This window comes from Bos javanicus, chromosome 24 (genome assembly GCF_032452875.1).
Source record: "Bos javanicus breed banteng chromosome 24, ARS-OSU_banteng_1.0, whole genome shotgun sequence".
In the NCBI taxonomy this organism is placed as follows: domain Eukaryota; kingdom Metazoa; phylum Chordata; class Mammalia; order Artiodactyla; family Bovidae; genus Bos; species Bos javanicus.
The window spans coordinates 54,807,367-54,825,550 of record NC_083891.1 but is presented as its reverse complement, the minus strand read 5'-3'; the positions used below and the strand labels follow the sequence as shown (position 1 = coordinate 54,825,550).

Genomic DNA, 18,184 nt, shown 5'->3' with positions numbered 1-18,184 from the left:
TGTGGTGGAAAGACTCCCCAAACAACTATCGAGGGCAGCGTCAACTTCAGGGTGGATTATTTACCTTGGCTTTCTGCATTGCATGGATTCACAAGTGGGTTGCTCAACCCCGTCTTCATCTTGGCTGAATTTCTTCAAAGTTAATAGTATAACATGTCTTCATTTATTCTAGTTCCTGCCCTGCGTGCCTCTGCCTAGGTCACAAAGCTACAGCAAATAATCGTGTCCCATGAAACGTCACTAGGGTACATGTCAACAATTGAGGACTATTTCTTAGCCATTGAAATAGAAAAGAAACTTCAGTCAAGTTTTGCTTGTATTATCCTTCATTTCTGTGGTTTTAAAAACCAGCTGATCACAGACCAGAAGCTCTGTAAGGCTCTGTAAGACTGCCTAGGAAACCGTTCTGGGTTATCTTAATATCAGGGTGGGAAGAGTGTATATGAAGGAGATTTTCCCTTTTTACTTATACACTATTGTATTTTAATTTTTTTTCCCATAAGCACATGATTAAAAGTTAGTTCTAATGCCTTAAGAGAATCTCCCCATAGATGGCTGATTAGTTACACTGGGAAGAGGTGTAATTATACAGTGGAGAATTCCCACGGTACCTTGAGCAGGTGATTGAAACAGCACAACAAATGAGGAAAGGACCACCAGGCCATCCTGCGGCTCTGCAGGTGATGTTCTAGAAAGGCTCGAGGCCACTTTTGTAGTATTATAGCCACCTGAATTATACTCATAAGGAAGCATAAGATAAACCCCAATTGAGAAGCATTCTATAAAATAACTGGTTTGTATTCTTCAAAAACACTAATATCACAAAAAGAAAAGACTGAGGAACTGTTTCCAATTAAAATGGGTGAAAGAGACCTATTAGAAGCATTGTGTGATCCTGGACTGAGTCCTCTACAAAAGGGGGAAATGCCAAATTAGAATATGGAGAAAGTATTATATCAATGGTAGATATCCTTATTTTGGTAACTATACTATTTTTGTTCTTAGGAAATGCACCCAGAAATATTCAGGCATCAATAAATGTGATTGATGACTCCTGTTTACAGATGGTTCAGAAACAACAAATTACATAGTTTGCCCTGCATTATAATTAAAAACTTTTTAAAACAAAAAAAGCAGAAAAACAGTACAATTTGAAACTATATATTTTCCTCAATTTCAACCCTTGATTTTTTCTTGATTAGTTTCTAGTGGGGCTAGTATACCTGTGTTTTTTTTTTAATTTTAAGGTTCCCAGGGTCTTTTAATAGTCAGCCACATTGTGGAATCACAACCCTAGATTATATTTTATCCTTTCAGGAAGAGTTGCTGGACTCATTTTGAGATTGATAAGGCACCAAGGGATAAGTAACAGAAACGCCCTCAAAATTGTAGTGAAAGGGTGAAAATTGATTTTGTTTAGTTTGGGGAGATGAACGTAGTATAATATTGTTGCATTCTTTCTGGGCTTTAGCCTGGGTTGGAGAAGCCTCTGGTTGACCAGATGACTTAGTGTTCTTCAATTACCACAAAAATTAAATGTTCTTATTCAGATTCCATTCTCTCACAATTCTGCTTGCCAAAGTTGTACTGTATGGTTGAATATCAGACTGCAAATTTAGGTAAAATATATCCTGTTGAGCCCATTAAGTAAAATAAAAAGATTTTCCCCCCATCCAAGCTATTACAGCTTTACATTTATAAAGTATTTCAAATTCATTTTTAATGGATTGCTTCCATTGAAATACATGTGGAGACAGACTTCTAAAACTGTAAACAGTTTATGCATTTTTGCAGATTTCCATTGTATGTGTTTGATACTGATTTACCTCTTTTTAATTGCAACAGAGATAAAGAATTAGTAGTTTAAAACAGTGGGAACTACATGTTCTGCTGTGATCAAGGAATTAGATAATCTGGCTTGTTTGCTTAAGGGGTCTGTATCTTGAGACTTTTATAGGGCAGTATTAAAGCTCTGAGCCTTCTTATTATGCCAATACCCAGAAGATTGCTTTAATGAGAAGTAAAGGGCCTTTTTCCAATTACAAGGGAATAACTGTATTAAGTTCCTGTGTTATGTCAACCTGCTTTGATTTGATTACTGCGAAAGAAATGGATTTATCTGTCAGTGTTACTTAATTAAGCCTTCTCATTGATGTTTTGCAGAGTAATATAGTGTGGTTTGCACATTTGAGCCTAAATACAAAGAAAATTGGCCTAAAACTGAGACATGACCCCTGAAGATAACATGTAAGATTGATTGCTTGTCATTGCCAGGTCAGAGGCTGCTGTGTTAAACACAGGTGGAAGGTTGGGATGTTGAAAAGATAAACTGAGAGTCCATTTATGGGAGTGATTATTGTAAGCAAAAGGGAATGGGCTAGAGGACTGGATTCTAGGGAAGATTTTTGAATATTTAAAGCTGTTTGGCTTCCCTGGCATTAGTTATGCATTCAGAATAAAGGGCAAGATGAGATAAGACTGGAAGAAGCAGGAGGGGCAGATTTTGTTAAAGTATAAAAGGAAACAGAAGAAAAAATGAAGAGGAACAGCGGATGCCATTTGGGAGAAGTGGACCATTGTGGCTTTGCAGAGCAATTACAGCCTACAAATATTTCAATTAAGCCAGCAGCCCTTTCCCAGAGCCTCACAAATGACACCCCAGGGAGAGAAGAGGTAGAGGGGAGAAGAGGAAAAGAGAAAACTGTTACGTGTTTCATCTTGGCTCTTTTTTCTCCTTTATTGGAATAAATTTAATAAATTATTGATCAAATAGGCATTTAAAATATCAGTTTGTACGTCTTAAGTCATTACAGTATTATGGATTTTGCACCATAAATATTCAGTTCAGTCGCTCAGTTGTGTCCGACTCTTTGCGACTCTGTGAACCTCAGCACGCCAGGCCTCCCTGTCCATCACCAACTTCCGGAGTCCACCCAAACCCATGTCTGTCGAGTCGATGATGCCATCCAACCATCTCATCCTCTGTTGTCCCCGTCAGATTTGGAAAACTCTGGTATAATTACATGTACTTGTTATCAGAGTGATATATGTTCTGTTTTATTTACAAACGAAGCGTATGTATCTATGTTCATTTATCTGTCTAATCTCTGTCCGCGCTGGGGCTTTGTGGCTGTGCACGGGCTCGTCCCTCGTTGTGGCGAGTGGATGCTGCTTTCCAGTGAGATGCGCCGGCTGCTCATCGCGCCTCTTGCTGTGGAAGCGCAGCTGGCAGGAGGTGTGGACCACGGGCTCACCTGCCTCACGGCGTGTGGGATCTTCCCAGACCAGGGATCGGACCTGCGTCCCCTGCACTGGCAGGCGGATTCTCAGCCACTGCACCAGCAGGGAAGTCCCAGAATGAAGCAGATTTGAGATGTGTTTCTGTGTTGTTTCATGTTTGTTTTCTGAAGTATTTGCCTTTTATTTCTCACACTTTGTGACGTTCATTTGTAAATACATCTTGAAAAGGTACTAAACATCTAGTTTAAAAACTTCCCCAAGTTATTAATATTCACTTTTAATTTAGGTACTTTGAAGCTTATCTGTTTAATATTGGAATTAAATGGTATGCTGATTTTATTTTCAATTTCTTCTTACCTGATTTGAAATATGTCTAGCTTCCAAGAACACTATCTTAGTAAAATTGATTTTTATTAAGTAACTTTTAGAACAGTTACATTTCACAGTCAAAGGAGGTGTCTGTTCCTACTACTCACATTATTATAGTCTTGCCTCAGTTATTCGTGGCTTCTCTTCTTTTTGGGACCTAACTTGAAGAGATGAGCTCTGAAAAGGATGACCTTCTCTTTAATAGGAAGACCCTGACTGATTTGTTTCAAACATTTGAAATGGAAGTTCTGTATTTCATGTTAGGTTATTCAAATTAGAATATTATTCAAGTTAGATTATCATGATACTTCCAAGTTACATGGATTTATATAAAGAGTTCGCTTACTTTTGTCTCAGTTTCATAATATAACTGTCTACTCACCTTGAATTTTCAAGATTTCTGAGTTTCAGAATATGAAGCCCCACTGACATTTATAACATAATTGTTACATGTTTTATTTTGTTACCTCCATATTATCTTAATATCATGTTATATGAAAATGCTTTTCCTGTTTAACAGTACTGTAAAGTGCAATTAACTCCATATTTTAATCACCTGAGATTATTTAGTGTTCATTTTTGAAAAATAGTTTATCTTGAACTTAAGGAAAGTAATATTGTTGCACTGTTTCAAAAAATGTATTAATGGAAGTTTAACTCGGTGGTTAATAAAAGCTAAAATTTTCAGTAATTCCTTTCTGAACAGATTTTCCTACTGTACTTTCCCTCCCAGTGTATCCATATTTTACCTTTCCTTATACTATTTATATATTTATGTATATGACCTATAATATAATCTGATACTTGACCTTTGAATTCTCAAATTTATTTAATAGGGAAATCCACGAGCACTGAGATGCCAGGTGGACAATGCTCTGAAAATGGAACGCCCAGGTCCCTGTTCTTTGTATTTGAAGTATCTTAAAATTTGTGTGGGACACATCACCACAGTCATCATCTTTTGCTTAGTCAGATTTGGGAAAGTGCTGGAAGTTTCTCGCCACTGCTTAGATTACTCCTTCTGGAGCCTGTCTTGTTTCTTACAGAAGCAGAAAGGAGTGGTCTTGGTGGTGTGGTCCTTGTCAATATCTGAAGCTCCTCAGCTCTTCCTGCCTCTGTCCTTGGACTCAAATTGGACCTCAGATCACTGTACTTAGGCTTCTTCTTATACTGGGTGCTAATGAAAATGTGCGCATCCTTAACACGCTCTTTGCTGATGAAATATTTTGAACTCTAAATTCATCTGGCACTGACGGGGAGCATATGCCATCTCAGTTTGTGTGGAGGGCTCAGCCAAGGGTTCTTCCTGGACTAGGAAATTAGTAGGAGCCACAGATGTATGCAGTCTGTGAGTCTCCGTGAGGGTGTGGAGGAGATTTAATAGTGTCTGTTATTGCAGAGAGAAGGGCTTAAGACCGTGTAGACTTCCACATGCCTCAGAATGACTGTCTTTCCAGGAAGAACTCAATCTCAACCTCCTGAAGCATTCTGAGTGTGTAAAAGCTTTTATCAGGAAATCCGTATGTTTCTACAAGAGTGGGAATTTGTAGAGCTTTAGGGCAGCAGAGAATACCACTTTGGTTGTTCTGACTTCATGAAACTGTAGGACCCTGGTGGTTTGGCATGTTCTGGTTTCTCAATGAGGAAGGGATGGATACACAAAGCTGCCCCAAATCAACAGTTAGGTAACCCTCACACTTGTTTATTTCAAATCAAGGTTAACTTATATAATATTCAGTCTGTGTTCTTACCTTGGACTTCTGGTAAGCAGACGTAACTTTTGGCAGCATATCATTTATACAGCATACAGAGTTATGTTGAAATGGTGAGATGGAAAGAGGATATTTGAAAGGTAAATGAAGTCCCTCAAATCTAAGGCTCACTGAATTCTCACCATGTTCGTGCTGTAGGGGGGGTTCATGGAGAAGGTGGGATTTGATTACTTCAAACATATTGGCTGTTGTGAAAATCCAGGAGATTATCTGAAAATCTCAGACCCACTAAGCAGAACAAACAGCCATAAAAATGTGAAACTCAGATTTCCTTGAATAAACCACAGTTTGCCTGTTTATGTGTTTTGATTATCTTAGTGGTAAGGAACCTGCCTGCCAATGCAGGAGATGTAAGAGATGCGGGTTGCATCCCTGGTTGGAAAGAGCCCCTAGAGGAGGGTATGACAACCCACTCCAGTATTCTTGCCTGGGGAATCCCATGGACAGAGGAGCCTGATGGGCTACAGTCCATGGGGACACAAAGAGTCGGACACGACTGACGCGACTTAGCACTCACGCACGCACACTCTGCCACGTGTCTAACAAGTATCGGTTGTGTACTTTGGTAATCATTCCTTGAGGTTGGAAACCTTATTATTCCTTTCTCTCCTATTAGATACCTGCTCTGGGTGGATGCTGAGTTTTCGCTTTTGTTCTTGACCCAAGAGGCCATTACAGTTTCTAGGTTGGCAGTTGTCCTCAGGGCAAAAAAATGTCTTCTTCCCCTGTGGGTTCCAGCCTTCACTTCGATTTTGGCTGGATATTTCCTTACTATCTTGTCAGTTCATTTGGGTTTAGAAGATTAAAAATTTTTAATCCATCATTTTTTAGTGATTTTTTTAAAAAGCCATGAGTATTTATTGACTTATAAGTTTTTGTTGAAATATAGTTGATCCACAGTGTTGTGTTGGTTTCAGAGTACAGCAGAGTAGTTCACTTATACATTTGTGTGTGTGTGTGTGTGTATATTCCTTTTTAGATTCTTAGAAGATACTGTGTACACTTCCCTGTGCTAGGTCCTTGTTGGTTATCTGTTTTACAGTTCTTGTTGTTGTTGTTTACTTGCTAAGTCATATCTGACTCTTTTTTGACCCTGTGGACTGTATAGCCCACCAGGCTACTCTGTTCATGGAATTTCCCAGGCAAGAATACTGGAGTGGGTTGCCATTTCTTTCTCCAGGGCATCTTCCCCCATCAGTGATCTAACCCATGTCTCCTGCATTTCAGGTGGATTCTTTTCCATTGAGCCACCTAGGAAACACATTTTATATATATAGTAGTGTGTATATTAATCCCAAACTCCTAGTTTATTCCTCTCCCACCTTCCCCTTTGGAAACTATAAGTTTGTTCTCTGTGTCTCTGAGTCTGTTCCAGTTTTGTGAATACGTTTATTTGTATCCGCTTTCTAGATTCCATGTACAAGCCCCATCACATGATATTTGTCTTTTCTCTGATTTACTGCACTTAGTGTTTTGTGGCAGAGTTGTTCCACTATACTAGGCTGCCCTATTTCTAAGAATGGAAATCAAAACTACTTATTTTACAGTTGACAACAATGAGTTCAGAGAGTCCGGTGACTGGCTCAGGCCGTAGAGCTGGTTAACGCAGTCTGTGGCTGAAATCTAGGTCTTTTTTCCAGCTCTGTGCTTTCGGACATTGGTCCAGTCTGTGGATAGTTTTGATCTCACTGTCCACATAAAGTGGAGATTTGAATAACCAATGAGTATGGATGGGAAATCATGAAAATTAAAATTCATCTCTGTGTATCTTTTCTCTAAAAGGAGCGTTTGATCCTCATTCTACCCACGCTTTGCTTTTGTGTTTTAGTGTTGAAATGTCAGGCATTTTAGAGGGGGCTTATGCAGAACTACTCAAGTAAAATCACAATTTGTAGATGGTCAGATTGCCTCCTAAAGCAACTGTCAAAACCATGGACATTACTCAGCCTGTCCTTGTCTAGGGTAAAAGAAATTAGAAACAATTGAGCCCACGTCAGTCTTTCGGAAGAATAATTGCTATCTTCCACTTTTTTTTTCCTTTGCCTCCTTCTGCCCAGGTGGTTGTCTTTCTCTTACGTGTCCCATCTTGGATAGAGAGTGACAGCAGAACAAGGGAGACGTGAGAACTCAGTATTCACGCAGGAACAAGGGAGACATGAGAACTCAGTATTCATGCAGCTTCTATCTTGGGCAGTTTTTCATTTGTAACTGTGTTCCCTTAATGATTTTCCTGAACAGTTTGGGTATTTTTATCCAAGGCTATGAATCTTGTTTTACTCTTTGCCCACTAGAATTTTGACCCCTCTCTCACAAATATCTCATCCATCACAGTGTATGTTTAAAGTTTTTTGTTTTTGTTTTAAAATACTTATCTGTTTGGCTGCACTGGGTCCTAGTTGTGACACGTAGGATCTTTAGTTACGACATCTGAACTCTTAGTTGCGAGATGTGGTATGTGGGATCTGGGTCTCCGACCAGGGATCGAACCTGGGTCCCCTGAATTGGGAGCACAAAGTCTTGGCCACTGGACCACCAGGAAACTCCCACAGTGTACATTTTTGATAAGCTCATCATACATATGGCCCAATTGTTCTCCTGTTTTTATTTTCCAGCCTCTCTGATGTCTTCAAATATTTCTTTTTATGTATTTGTGTTGTATACATTCAGTAATCTTCTGTGGACACAAGACTGGGGCTTCCCTGGTGGCTCAAATGGTAAAGAATCTGTTTGCAGTGCATGAGACCCGGGTTTATATATTTGTGTTGTATTCATTCTATAATCTTTTTGTGGACACGAGAGTGGATATAAACTCCAAAAGTAAATACATCCATGGGAAGAAGGGACTGGCGGTTATGGTCGAGCTGGTTGTAGAGAGACCTGAGCTGCTTATCGGGGAGACCTTGACCGTGGTGGAGAATGTTCCTGACTTGAACGTGGTCAGGTCCTGTGTCTGCCAGCTCTGCCATCTGCTGTCACATTGGGAGGGTTTTCTGTCCCGTCTAAGCCTCAGTCTCCTCCAAGATAAAATGGAGATACTGGTAGTGTATTGAAGTGCTTGGCACAGTGTCTGGCATATTTAAGTTCACAAAATACTAACTAGTATTATTTTTTTGAGAGATAAAAAATAGCTCAGGCAGAAGGAATAGCGGGTACAAATACCTGGAGGTAGGAAGTGTGTGCGGTGCCCAGGTACACCACTAGGAGCAGGGGATGGCCACGTGTAGGCCACGTGCAAGGTTTACATAGAGAGTGAGTCTGGGTGTAGATGCGCCGGGAATGTGGACTGAATGCTGCAGAAACCGTCCACCTGGGCAAGGATTTTAGGATGGGATGTGAGCTAGGCAGTGGGTGGCGGGGTAGGGCATGCATCTGTCTTGTGTTTCCAGTGGAGGAGGTTGGTGGTTCTCAAAGCTCTTGTGTACACGAAAATTACCTGAAAACCTTGTTAAAGACAGTTTTCTTGGCCCCACCTTCAAAGATCCAGGATCAGTAGGTCTGCAGTGGACCCCAGGATGCTAATTTTGAAATGAGCACACCAGGTGATTGGACATAGGCAGTCCTCAGGCACACTTTGAGATGGACTGAGATCCTTGTTGAGGAAATGCTTGCTGACTTACTGGCAGGTCTGATGAAGCTCAGTGGGAGGGAAGATAGAAACAAATGTCTTAAAAATAACATGTTTACATTCAGTGCATGCTATAGCTTTGAATCTTCTTGCCCTGGATCAAGGAGCACCCGTTGTATAGGTATTCTTTCAAATAAAAATATCAGAAGTCATACAATTGTTCTGTTAAGTCTTGGAGGGCAAGAGAGGTGTCCTTACCTTCTCAATTTGCAGGAGGCCACTGAAGGAAAAGCCTGTTAAAAAGAGCAATAAGAGGAAGGAAGACTAAAAGAAGATACAGCAGCGTGAGATCAGGAAATGAAGAGGATGGAAATGGGAAAGAATGGGAAAAGAGCAGTCAGATTTGATTGGGTGGGAATCTATTTGTGAAGGAAACCAGCCAGTATTTAACCTGTTTTGAAAAAGCTAGACTTCCAGCATTTTTAATTAGTGGATTGCTCGCTTTTGAAATTGCCCAGTTGGGAATACTCAAGTTTTGATGTGTTTTATTTGCCTGCTAATTAGCAGCCTGCTTGGTTGACCATCATTTTCCCTTTATTCTGTGGACAGAAGATGTATAGGAACATCTCTTGAAACACTCTGGCTTAAATCTGGGCTCAGATAACTTCACTGTGTATTTAGTAAGAGACTGTATTCATTATAAATCGAATTCTAGTACATCTTTTTTTTTTCCAGCTCGATTTTTCCTTTTTGCTCTTTAATAGAATTTGTCCTTTAGAAGAGGACTTCTCAACCTTGGCACAGTTGACATTTGAGACCAGGGTATTTTGTGTTGTGCGGGTATTCTGACATGCACAAAACATTTAGCAACGTCCCTGGCCTCTAACCACTGGATGCCACTAGCTCTGCCCCGCCTCCATGCCCTGCCAAGTTGTGACAACCGAAAATGTCTCCAGACATTGCCAAATGCCCTCTGGGGATCATAATCACCCCTAGGGCAAAACTACTGACCGGGAAGTACTATGCTTCCCTTTCCTGCTTGTCTCTGCCTTCCTTTCATGTTTGAAATCCTTTTTGAAAATGGATAAAATGGGTCCAAATAAAACAGAATCTTATGGTAGACGTAGAGATTCACTGCTGTTCCTTCATTACTTTTGGGGCCAAGTTTAAGAGGAAAACCTCTCAAATTAATCCAGGTTGGCTGTTTCAGGTGAGAAGGAAGTCAAGATGTGCAGACTTCTGGTTGATAGATTTTGTCATTTATATCTTTGTGTATGTGTGTGTGTGTGAAAACAAATTTGATTTGGTGTTAAGGATGACGAGAACCAGGCAGGCTACAAAATTTACTTGTGTGACAGTCCCAAGAGTTCAAGTCACTTTTCTATATACGTCCCCCAGTTTCACAGTAGATGGGCTAGGAGCTTGGGTTGTTAAACAGCAAATTTGGAAAGTATTGTACCTTTTCTCCAGACTTCCTCTTCAGAGCTTGCATGACATCTCTTAAAGCTCACAGCCACTGATTATTGAAAAATTTTTTAAAATTTCATTTTCTTTTCTATTTTTGTCTGCAACATGCAGCATGCGGGATCTTAGTTCCCTGACCAAGGATCCAGTCCTTGCCTTCTACAGTGGAAGTGCAGTCTTAAGCACTGGACTATCAGGGAAGTCCCATGCAGGCACTGATTTTAGCTATCTGCAGGGGATAGCTTTTGCATTTGCATTCTCTTTGGAAGAACTTTCCAAAGTAACTGAAACGATATTTGTCAGAAAAGATCTCACGTTTAGTGGTCCTGGTTGTTGATTGCTGTTTCTAGTCCCTCTCTTAATGTTCTAAAACACCATGTCCTCCACTGGATCCCCAAATAAGTCAGTTAATTATACTATGATCACTTCTGCTGATAATAAAATAGGAGTAATTAAGGGAAGGACAGTAGTGCATTAAGAAACAGTATTACTGAAATGTTAGAAAACATGGTCCATGGGAGTACATCTCCTGAGCCGAAGTTTCACACCTCCTCCTCCAGTCCTGTCAGAGGAAGCTTGTGATGGCCGTCTGTTACCCACCATGATCAAGATAATAGAACAGTGAAATTTTTATCCTCAGAAAGGGCCTTTCATCAAAAATCTCAAAGCCATTTCTAAATTTAGAGTGACTGATCTTGCGCGCACTTTTATGTTCTGAGCAGTGAACGTGGGAACTTAGCCATCAGACTCCCCTTCCTTCGTATTTGCAGTTGAAGCGCTGAGGAAGCATCTCGAATTTGGTCAGCATTAGAACTTCGCTGGTACAGGGCCTAGAGAATCCCAGCCTTCTGGGAGTTCACACAGGTCATTTCGCCATAATTTGTCAAAATAAAACATTGCTTTAACAACTTTCGTGTCCACATCTCATTGTCCAGATTAAGGACTGTAGGCCAAGTGTTGTGCCTATTAAAAAAAAAAAAAAAAAAAGACTGAGATGGTGTGGTCCTAAGAAACTTAAAAAGTCTCTTGATAGCCTTGTGATGTCCTGGTGGAAATAGACTGTTAATGTCCTTTTTCATCTTACGTGTTTTCCTGCACGTCTGTCCTCTGGTGGGTAGGCCTCGAGTGGCTTGTCTGAGCCGGTAAGAGGACCGAAAGTGTCTAGGAGCGTTATGGCAGGGGTGCCGCTAATATTAATAATATTAATAGTATGGATATTTACCTGATTTAACTTTTGTGTATGTGTGAATATTAAGGTTGTGTTAGTGTAGTTTTAACTTAACCTGTCCAAAAGATTTTAGTAAGATTTTAAGTGCAATTTCAGGTTGATAAAAGTTGAGGCTATGAAACATTGTGAAGGATGGAAGTAATTTTTATGTTCATACCTCTGGTTCCTGAGGGTCCAGTTCGTTTCTGCTGTGAATTTAAATGAGTTAATTTAAGTAGTTGGGTCAGAAGCTACTATCATCATGGTAGCCTCGTGCCTGATTCTTAATTAAAGGCAACAGGAGATTAATTTGAAACATTAATTTGAAAGTGCATATACAAAAAGAAAGAATTATTGCAAGAAAGCCTAAAGAATTTTTCTCTTGTCCCTAGATGTAGAAGACAGAAGTAGCTCAGGGTCCTGGGGGAGTGGAGGACATCCAAGCCCGTCCAGGGTAAGTATATCTAATCTTTTCCCCACAAGCAGACATCCTAATATGTAAATTGACAAACTGAAGGTGAGTTTTTTCTCCCCGACACACATCTGCATGGCTATATATGCGGACTGAGTTTAATGAGGATCAGCTTCTGTTTGGCATTTTTTTTCATGCTCTTATTGGATGTTATTATTGACTTTGACACCCCTTCTACTTTGGCTAACCAGAAGACAACCCCTTCATTAAACATTTGGCCTTGCTTTGCCAGTTACTGATCCAGTGTTAACAGAAAGCTATTTTTTTGTAGGTGGTGCAACTTAAAAAAAAATTCCTAGTATCCCTGTAATATATTGGTGTAAATAGGTCACTGAATAATTCTGAAGACATCCTGTGCAGTTGCAGCTTCCAGTATCATCTGCATAATGAGTCTGTGTCGGTTCCACTTTGTGAACACGTGACTGTCCCACCACCAGTAGTGCCTTTGGTCACCAGTGGGTTCGTTCATTTAATTTTTTTTTTTGAAAGTAGCTTTTATTTTTAAAACACACACAACCCCAAATCCTTAAACTTCAAAGTAAACGGATACGATCTGATTTAGACGAAGTCTTATTCTTCAGACTTGCTCATTTGTCAGTGTTCCTTAAGTCAGTCTTGTATTTTACACACCATGGCGCAAAGTCATTTGGAAAAGAAGTTGCTTGTACTTAACTGCACATGTCTTATTCGCTTGCAGATTTTTGCTACTCCTGTCCAAGGCTTTTGGTTGTTAGGGTGTCATGTGAAGACCATGGCATGGGGTGTGAGTAGGGTGTGAGCAGGGTGGTTAGGCCATGCGTGTGTTTGTACGTGTATGACCTTGGGTGTGTCATTTCACTTCCTTGAGCCTCAGACTGCTACTTTGTAAAATGAAGAAGTTGAACCAGAGGATCTTTCCTGTTCCTTCTAACTCAAATGTGAACGATTTTACATATATAATCTGTCTTTAATGGAGTCATCGCTAGGCCTTCTGAAATCCCTCCCAGTTTTTATAACAATACATATAACTCCAGATTAAAAGTAGACATAGACCACACAAAACAGCTGGCCCTCCCCCAAGCAGCTGTATAGATAGATGAAACGTTCTGCAGGGCCGGGGAGCGGGGGCACATTTTACTGTAAGTGTTCACACACATTTGGGGTGGAGGGTGGTCTGTATTTTGGCGTAAGAGGTAAGGAAGGTAATCAAGCTGTCCAAAGGAGGCCGTCTCTGCAAGCCGTGTTGGGCATTTCCACCTGTTCTTTGGCCTTGGGGCTCATGCTCTGGTCTCAGGGTACAGCCAGGGCTCTCGGCTTACCAGGAACTTCGCTGAGACTTTGCACCAGCTGTCGAGTTTCAGATTCTCCCACATTAAATGGATGGGTTGAGGAAGTCTTTCCTCCTCCTCACATTACAGTCTTCACTTGCAGAAATCAATCCATTCCCCTGACAGCAAGTGTAGGAGACGACAGAATGTCCCTCTCTTGTTGAGTTCATTCGCATGAACTTAATGTCTTCTGCTTTCTCATTTTAATAGAACACATAGCTCTTTCAGTCGTTCTTCTGAGAGGGAGGATCATTAGGATTGTCCTGACTCTTATTTGGTTTTCATGAATCGTCTGGCCTTTTTTTTTTCTCCAGGGAATTCATTGGTGGATAACTTTGACTCAATATTTTGTAATTTGTATTTTCTAAATGCAGCGAGCTGGCATGAGACAGCTTATTGTGGCTGGCTTGCATGGGACAGCCAGGGGGCAGGTGTCTCTTTTTTCTCATCTTCAAGTTGTGATATTTCCAGTCATCTTGAAACACTGTGCTGGCGTTTAAATTAGATAATGTATATTAAGCTCTTAATAACTCTGTAGGGTGAGCATACTTAATAAACGATAATTAGTATTATGCAGTGTCTGGTATAGAACAAGTGAGTGTAAGAGCAATGATATATGTTTAAAATGTGACATCCTTTTATGCCCTGATGTACTGGCAACATCCCATCACAGTATCGTTCAAGTTAATTTTTTTATAGCTGAGGAAAGGCGGTTGAAAACGGGGTAGTTTGGAACCTTAAGGTTTCTGTCGCTTCTTTAGTGAAGGGATGTGCGTTTTCATTTTTCATACAGTATCTGTCTTTTTCATGTGGGCAGATTCTGCCCTTTGGCTAACATACCAACTGATACCTCTGAGTAAATTTGACTTAGTCTTTATGGACAGTGCAACCAGCTGAGCAGCATGACTCTTTTTTTCCTTTCTGGTCACTTTATGTACCTTGCTGCTGCTGCTGCTAAGTCACTTCAGTCGTGTCCGACTCTGTGCGACCCCAGAGACGACAGCCCACCAGGCTCCGCCATCCCTGGGATTCTCCAGGCGAGAACACTGGAGTGGGTTGCCATTTCCTTCTCCAATGCATGAAAGTGAAAAGTGAAAGTGAAGTCGCTCAGTCGTGTCCGACCCTCAGCGACCCCATGGACTGCAGCCTTCCAGGCTCCTCCAGTAACCTAAAATTTGAACTCTGTCATTTAGATGATTTTAACTCTTTCCTGTATGTTATCTAACTCCTCCATTAAAAGCAAGTGACTGAGCAGTTTAAAAACCTTATTTTAATTTAAAATTCTCCTTTAAACCATGAGATGATCATAGTTATTAGAAATTTCCAAAGATTACCGTCTGCTTTAAAACTGTTTTTTTGTGGCATACTTGTCCAAATCCAGAATTTATGCTTAAATTCTGATATTCATTTATAGTCCTGTTGTAATCATTTTAACGTTTTTGTGTAGCGGGTTGCTTATGGAATGATCCAGTTCTTTTACAACCACAATAACGTCTATAACAAAACATTGAAATTTCAATTTCATAAAACCAAATGCTGCTGTTTACAAGGTCCTACCTTTGCCTTCCAAAGGCAGTTTGTTGCAGGTTATGAGTAACTTTCCCATAGCACATTTTGCTCTCTTTTTTTAAAAATAATGTGGGCTTATCAAAATAATAATTACGATTTACAATATATTTTATACGTCTCAGGTGTTTTACTTGCATTATTTCATTTGCTTGTAATAACTTGGTGCAATTGGCTCCATTATTATTATTCCCCCAGCTTCACTATGATTTCGGGGAAAATGTGAACTCTGCAAACTTTAGAGCCCTTCTTATGCACTGTACCTGTGAAGATGCAGCTTTCCTATAATAAGGTGCTGGGGTGAGAATGGTGGGCTCCAATTTCTTTGGTTCAGAGAGATGTCAGAAGTCAGACTTCCGTGCTGATTGATTCATGGCAAATGTAAACTTATCTGTTATTTTATTTACAGAACTATGGAGATGGGACTCCCTATGACCACATGACCAGCAGGGACCTTGGGTCACATGACAATCTCTCTCCACCTTTTGTCAATTCCAGAATACAAAGTAAGACTAATTTTAAATTAACATGAGTTTTTTGAATGCTTATGTTTTACCATCAAAGGTAGAATACAAGCCCAGACAGAGATTCTGTTTTTAAGAACTTAAGATATTTAGCTAGTTCACTATAGTAATTTTAAATTACAGAAAAATATTGATGATCTTTGCTTGGTAATAGCGCATACAGGACTAAGTTTTACAAGTGTGTGGAATTACCTAATTTCAGTGATACTGAATCTACGTGGAAACTTTGTGTTCCTTAGATGTAAAGTACTTCTCCCAATTTCACTGTTGCGGCAGTAGTTTCCCAGGGTTAAGGCTGATGAAGTGAAAGTTGTGAATATTTAAAGTAAGAAGTATCATTGAGTCTGTCAGTTGGCAATGAGATAAAATCTGCGTTAGCGTGAACTTTTATGAAAGGGGTCATGGAAGTTCCTGTATTAATAGGTTTAGTGTGCTTAAATCAAAGTAGCATGTTCACATTGAATTGTAAAGTCTGGTTGTGTATTCACCACGGTGTGAACTTTAGTGCTAATGATCTAGGAGATCCCCATCCTGCTTCATGAACTGACCTACATGTCCTTTGACAGCCTTTGTGTTTCCAGCATGTCTTTTCTACTGGAATTCTTAGCGTATTTTTTTCTGCTTTGACTACCTATAGGGATTAAAAAAACAAAAAAAACAAAAAAACACAAAACCGCAGTATCTTGAGCAATGAAAAGACAATTTATAATGACTTAAAAGGTCCCAATAGCTGATTACTTTAGTTTTGATTGGGAAAAAAAGATCTTTGTTCTAATAAATGTGAGCTTTAACAATATTAGTAAATCTCTCAACTTGGCCAAATCCTGTTGCGAATCCATCAATAAATGAGGTTAAATTTCTTGGCAGAAGCTGTTGGACTATACTCCAAGGAAGACATGCAGCCATACACATATCATTTTGAAACCATAATTGCAGATGCTTCTGAGGAATGTCCTAATTTTTAAGCCTTGGTCACTATACTTCTTTTTGTAAATTAATGTTAACTTTGTTCTGTTATTTATAATTTTTTAAATTTATTTTTAATTGGAGGATACTTGCTTTATGATATCGTGTTGGTTTCTGTCACATATCAACATGAATCAGCCGTAGGTATACATATATCCCCTTCCTCTTTTAACCTTCCTTCCACCTCCCACCCCATCCCACCCCTCTGGGTTGTCACAGAGCATTGGGTTTGAGCTCCCTGCGTCATACAGCAAATTTCCACTGGCTATTTAATTTTACATGTGATAGACTGTATGTTTCAATGCTCCTCTCTCAATTCATCCCTATACTTGTTATTTAAGGTGTAGATCATTCTTGAGTGTGAGTCATCTTTTCAGAAATCACCATCAAATCCATCTACAGGGACTTCAGGTATTAAATGCCCAGTAGTCAAAGCAGAGAAATACTAGGAATTTATTTTTAATGGGTGATTAAGTGTCATCCCAACTTTGAGAATCAGGATCTCAAAGCTGTATCTTACCATGGGTTGTTCTTATATTTTCTTATTTTTTTTTTAATTTAAAATAGTAACTTTTATGTTTTAACTCTGTAGCTGAAGCAAGAATCCTAGCTTTTTAAAATGAGTCATGAGATGCAGTGTTTCCTGTTTCCAGGATAGGCAGATGCAGGTGACGAGATATGTTTGTCACCTTAGATTTGAAAGAACAGCTTTACATTCTTCAATGACAGTAGCAGTAATTTTAAATTCTAACACCATCCCTTCTCTATTTATCCTTATCCAACTTCATAAAGTAAAAGATTAACTTGAAAATAATCATCTTGAAAAGTAACACCGAAAGAGTATATTAGAGAATTGTCCTGAAGAATTCTAAAACTATCCTCCGATGAGGATAAAATGTGATAAATAAATTACTACTCATATTTAGAAGTTTATATAATGTCCATGAAAAAATGTTTTCCTAAAGAACAAGTTGATAAATTAATATTACAGAAGACACCAAGCAACATGAAGATAGCAAAGAATCATTCTTGTTTGTGTGTCCTCTTGGGCAGCTGTTTTACAAACCAAATTCGTTTTATTTTTTTTTCAGTTCAAATAGTATTTAAAATATAAGTGGGCCGAGCGTCTACAGCCGGAGCTCTGAGAGCTGACTCTTTTCACTTAGTTGTTGTTTAAGCTTAAAGTCCATGTCAGCTGTGTTCTTTTACTCCGTCTGCCCTCCTTCCCATTAAACCCCTAAATATGGAGGCCAGGACAGTCTCCTGCATTGTGGTAGGAAATGCTGCTGTGTCCGGAGGCTCCCACCCACTGTTCCCCATGAAAGGACTTCTCTGTTAGATAAGCTGTCTGGTCTGAAACATGGCTCTTTATTGTTTACAAACTGCTACATTTTCCACCTCAAGCAGATTTTTGCACAGAAAAGAATTGTGCTTGGGCTAAATGGTTTATCTGACATTAACGGTGCAGTGTCAGACTAGGGTCAGGGAAGTTGCCCTCAGAGTGAGAGGGCATGGCTCAGTGTGCAAAAAAATAAAAGAAGAGAGAAAAAGGCGTTTAAACTATTATGAAATACCTCGCGTTTTTACTTTGGAAAGGAATTAAAAATATTTTTAGAGAACTCGCTAGGATGCTGCATTAACCCCCCCACCTCCTGATAATTTCTCACATCCCAAATGCCTTCTTGATTGGCTTGAGTATCTCAGGGCTAGACTCAGGGAACAAAGATGCTCA

General features: G+C 39.6%; 1 protein-coding gene across 18 annotated transcripts in view; it reads left to right on the top strand.

Moving 5' to 3' along the window:
* The window catches only part of TCF4 (transcription factor 4), a 388,575-nt gene that overhangs the window by 120,298 nt on the left and 250,093 nt on the right, over nucleotides 1-18,184 (top strand). For all 18 annotated transcript variants that reach the window (XM_061400276.1, XM_061400293.1, XM_061400274.1 and 15 more), the window contains 2 exons: nucleotides 12,010-12,071; nucleotides 15,372-15,468. In XM_061400276.1, the coding sequence (XP_061256260.1) occupies nucleotides 12,010-12,071; nucleotides 15,372-15,468 (159 nt within the window). The remainder of the gene's footprint in view (nucleotides 1-12,009; nucleotides 12,072-15,371; nucleotides 15,469-18,184) is intronic.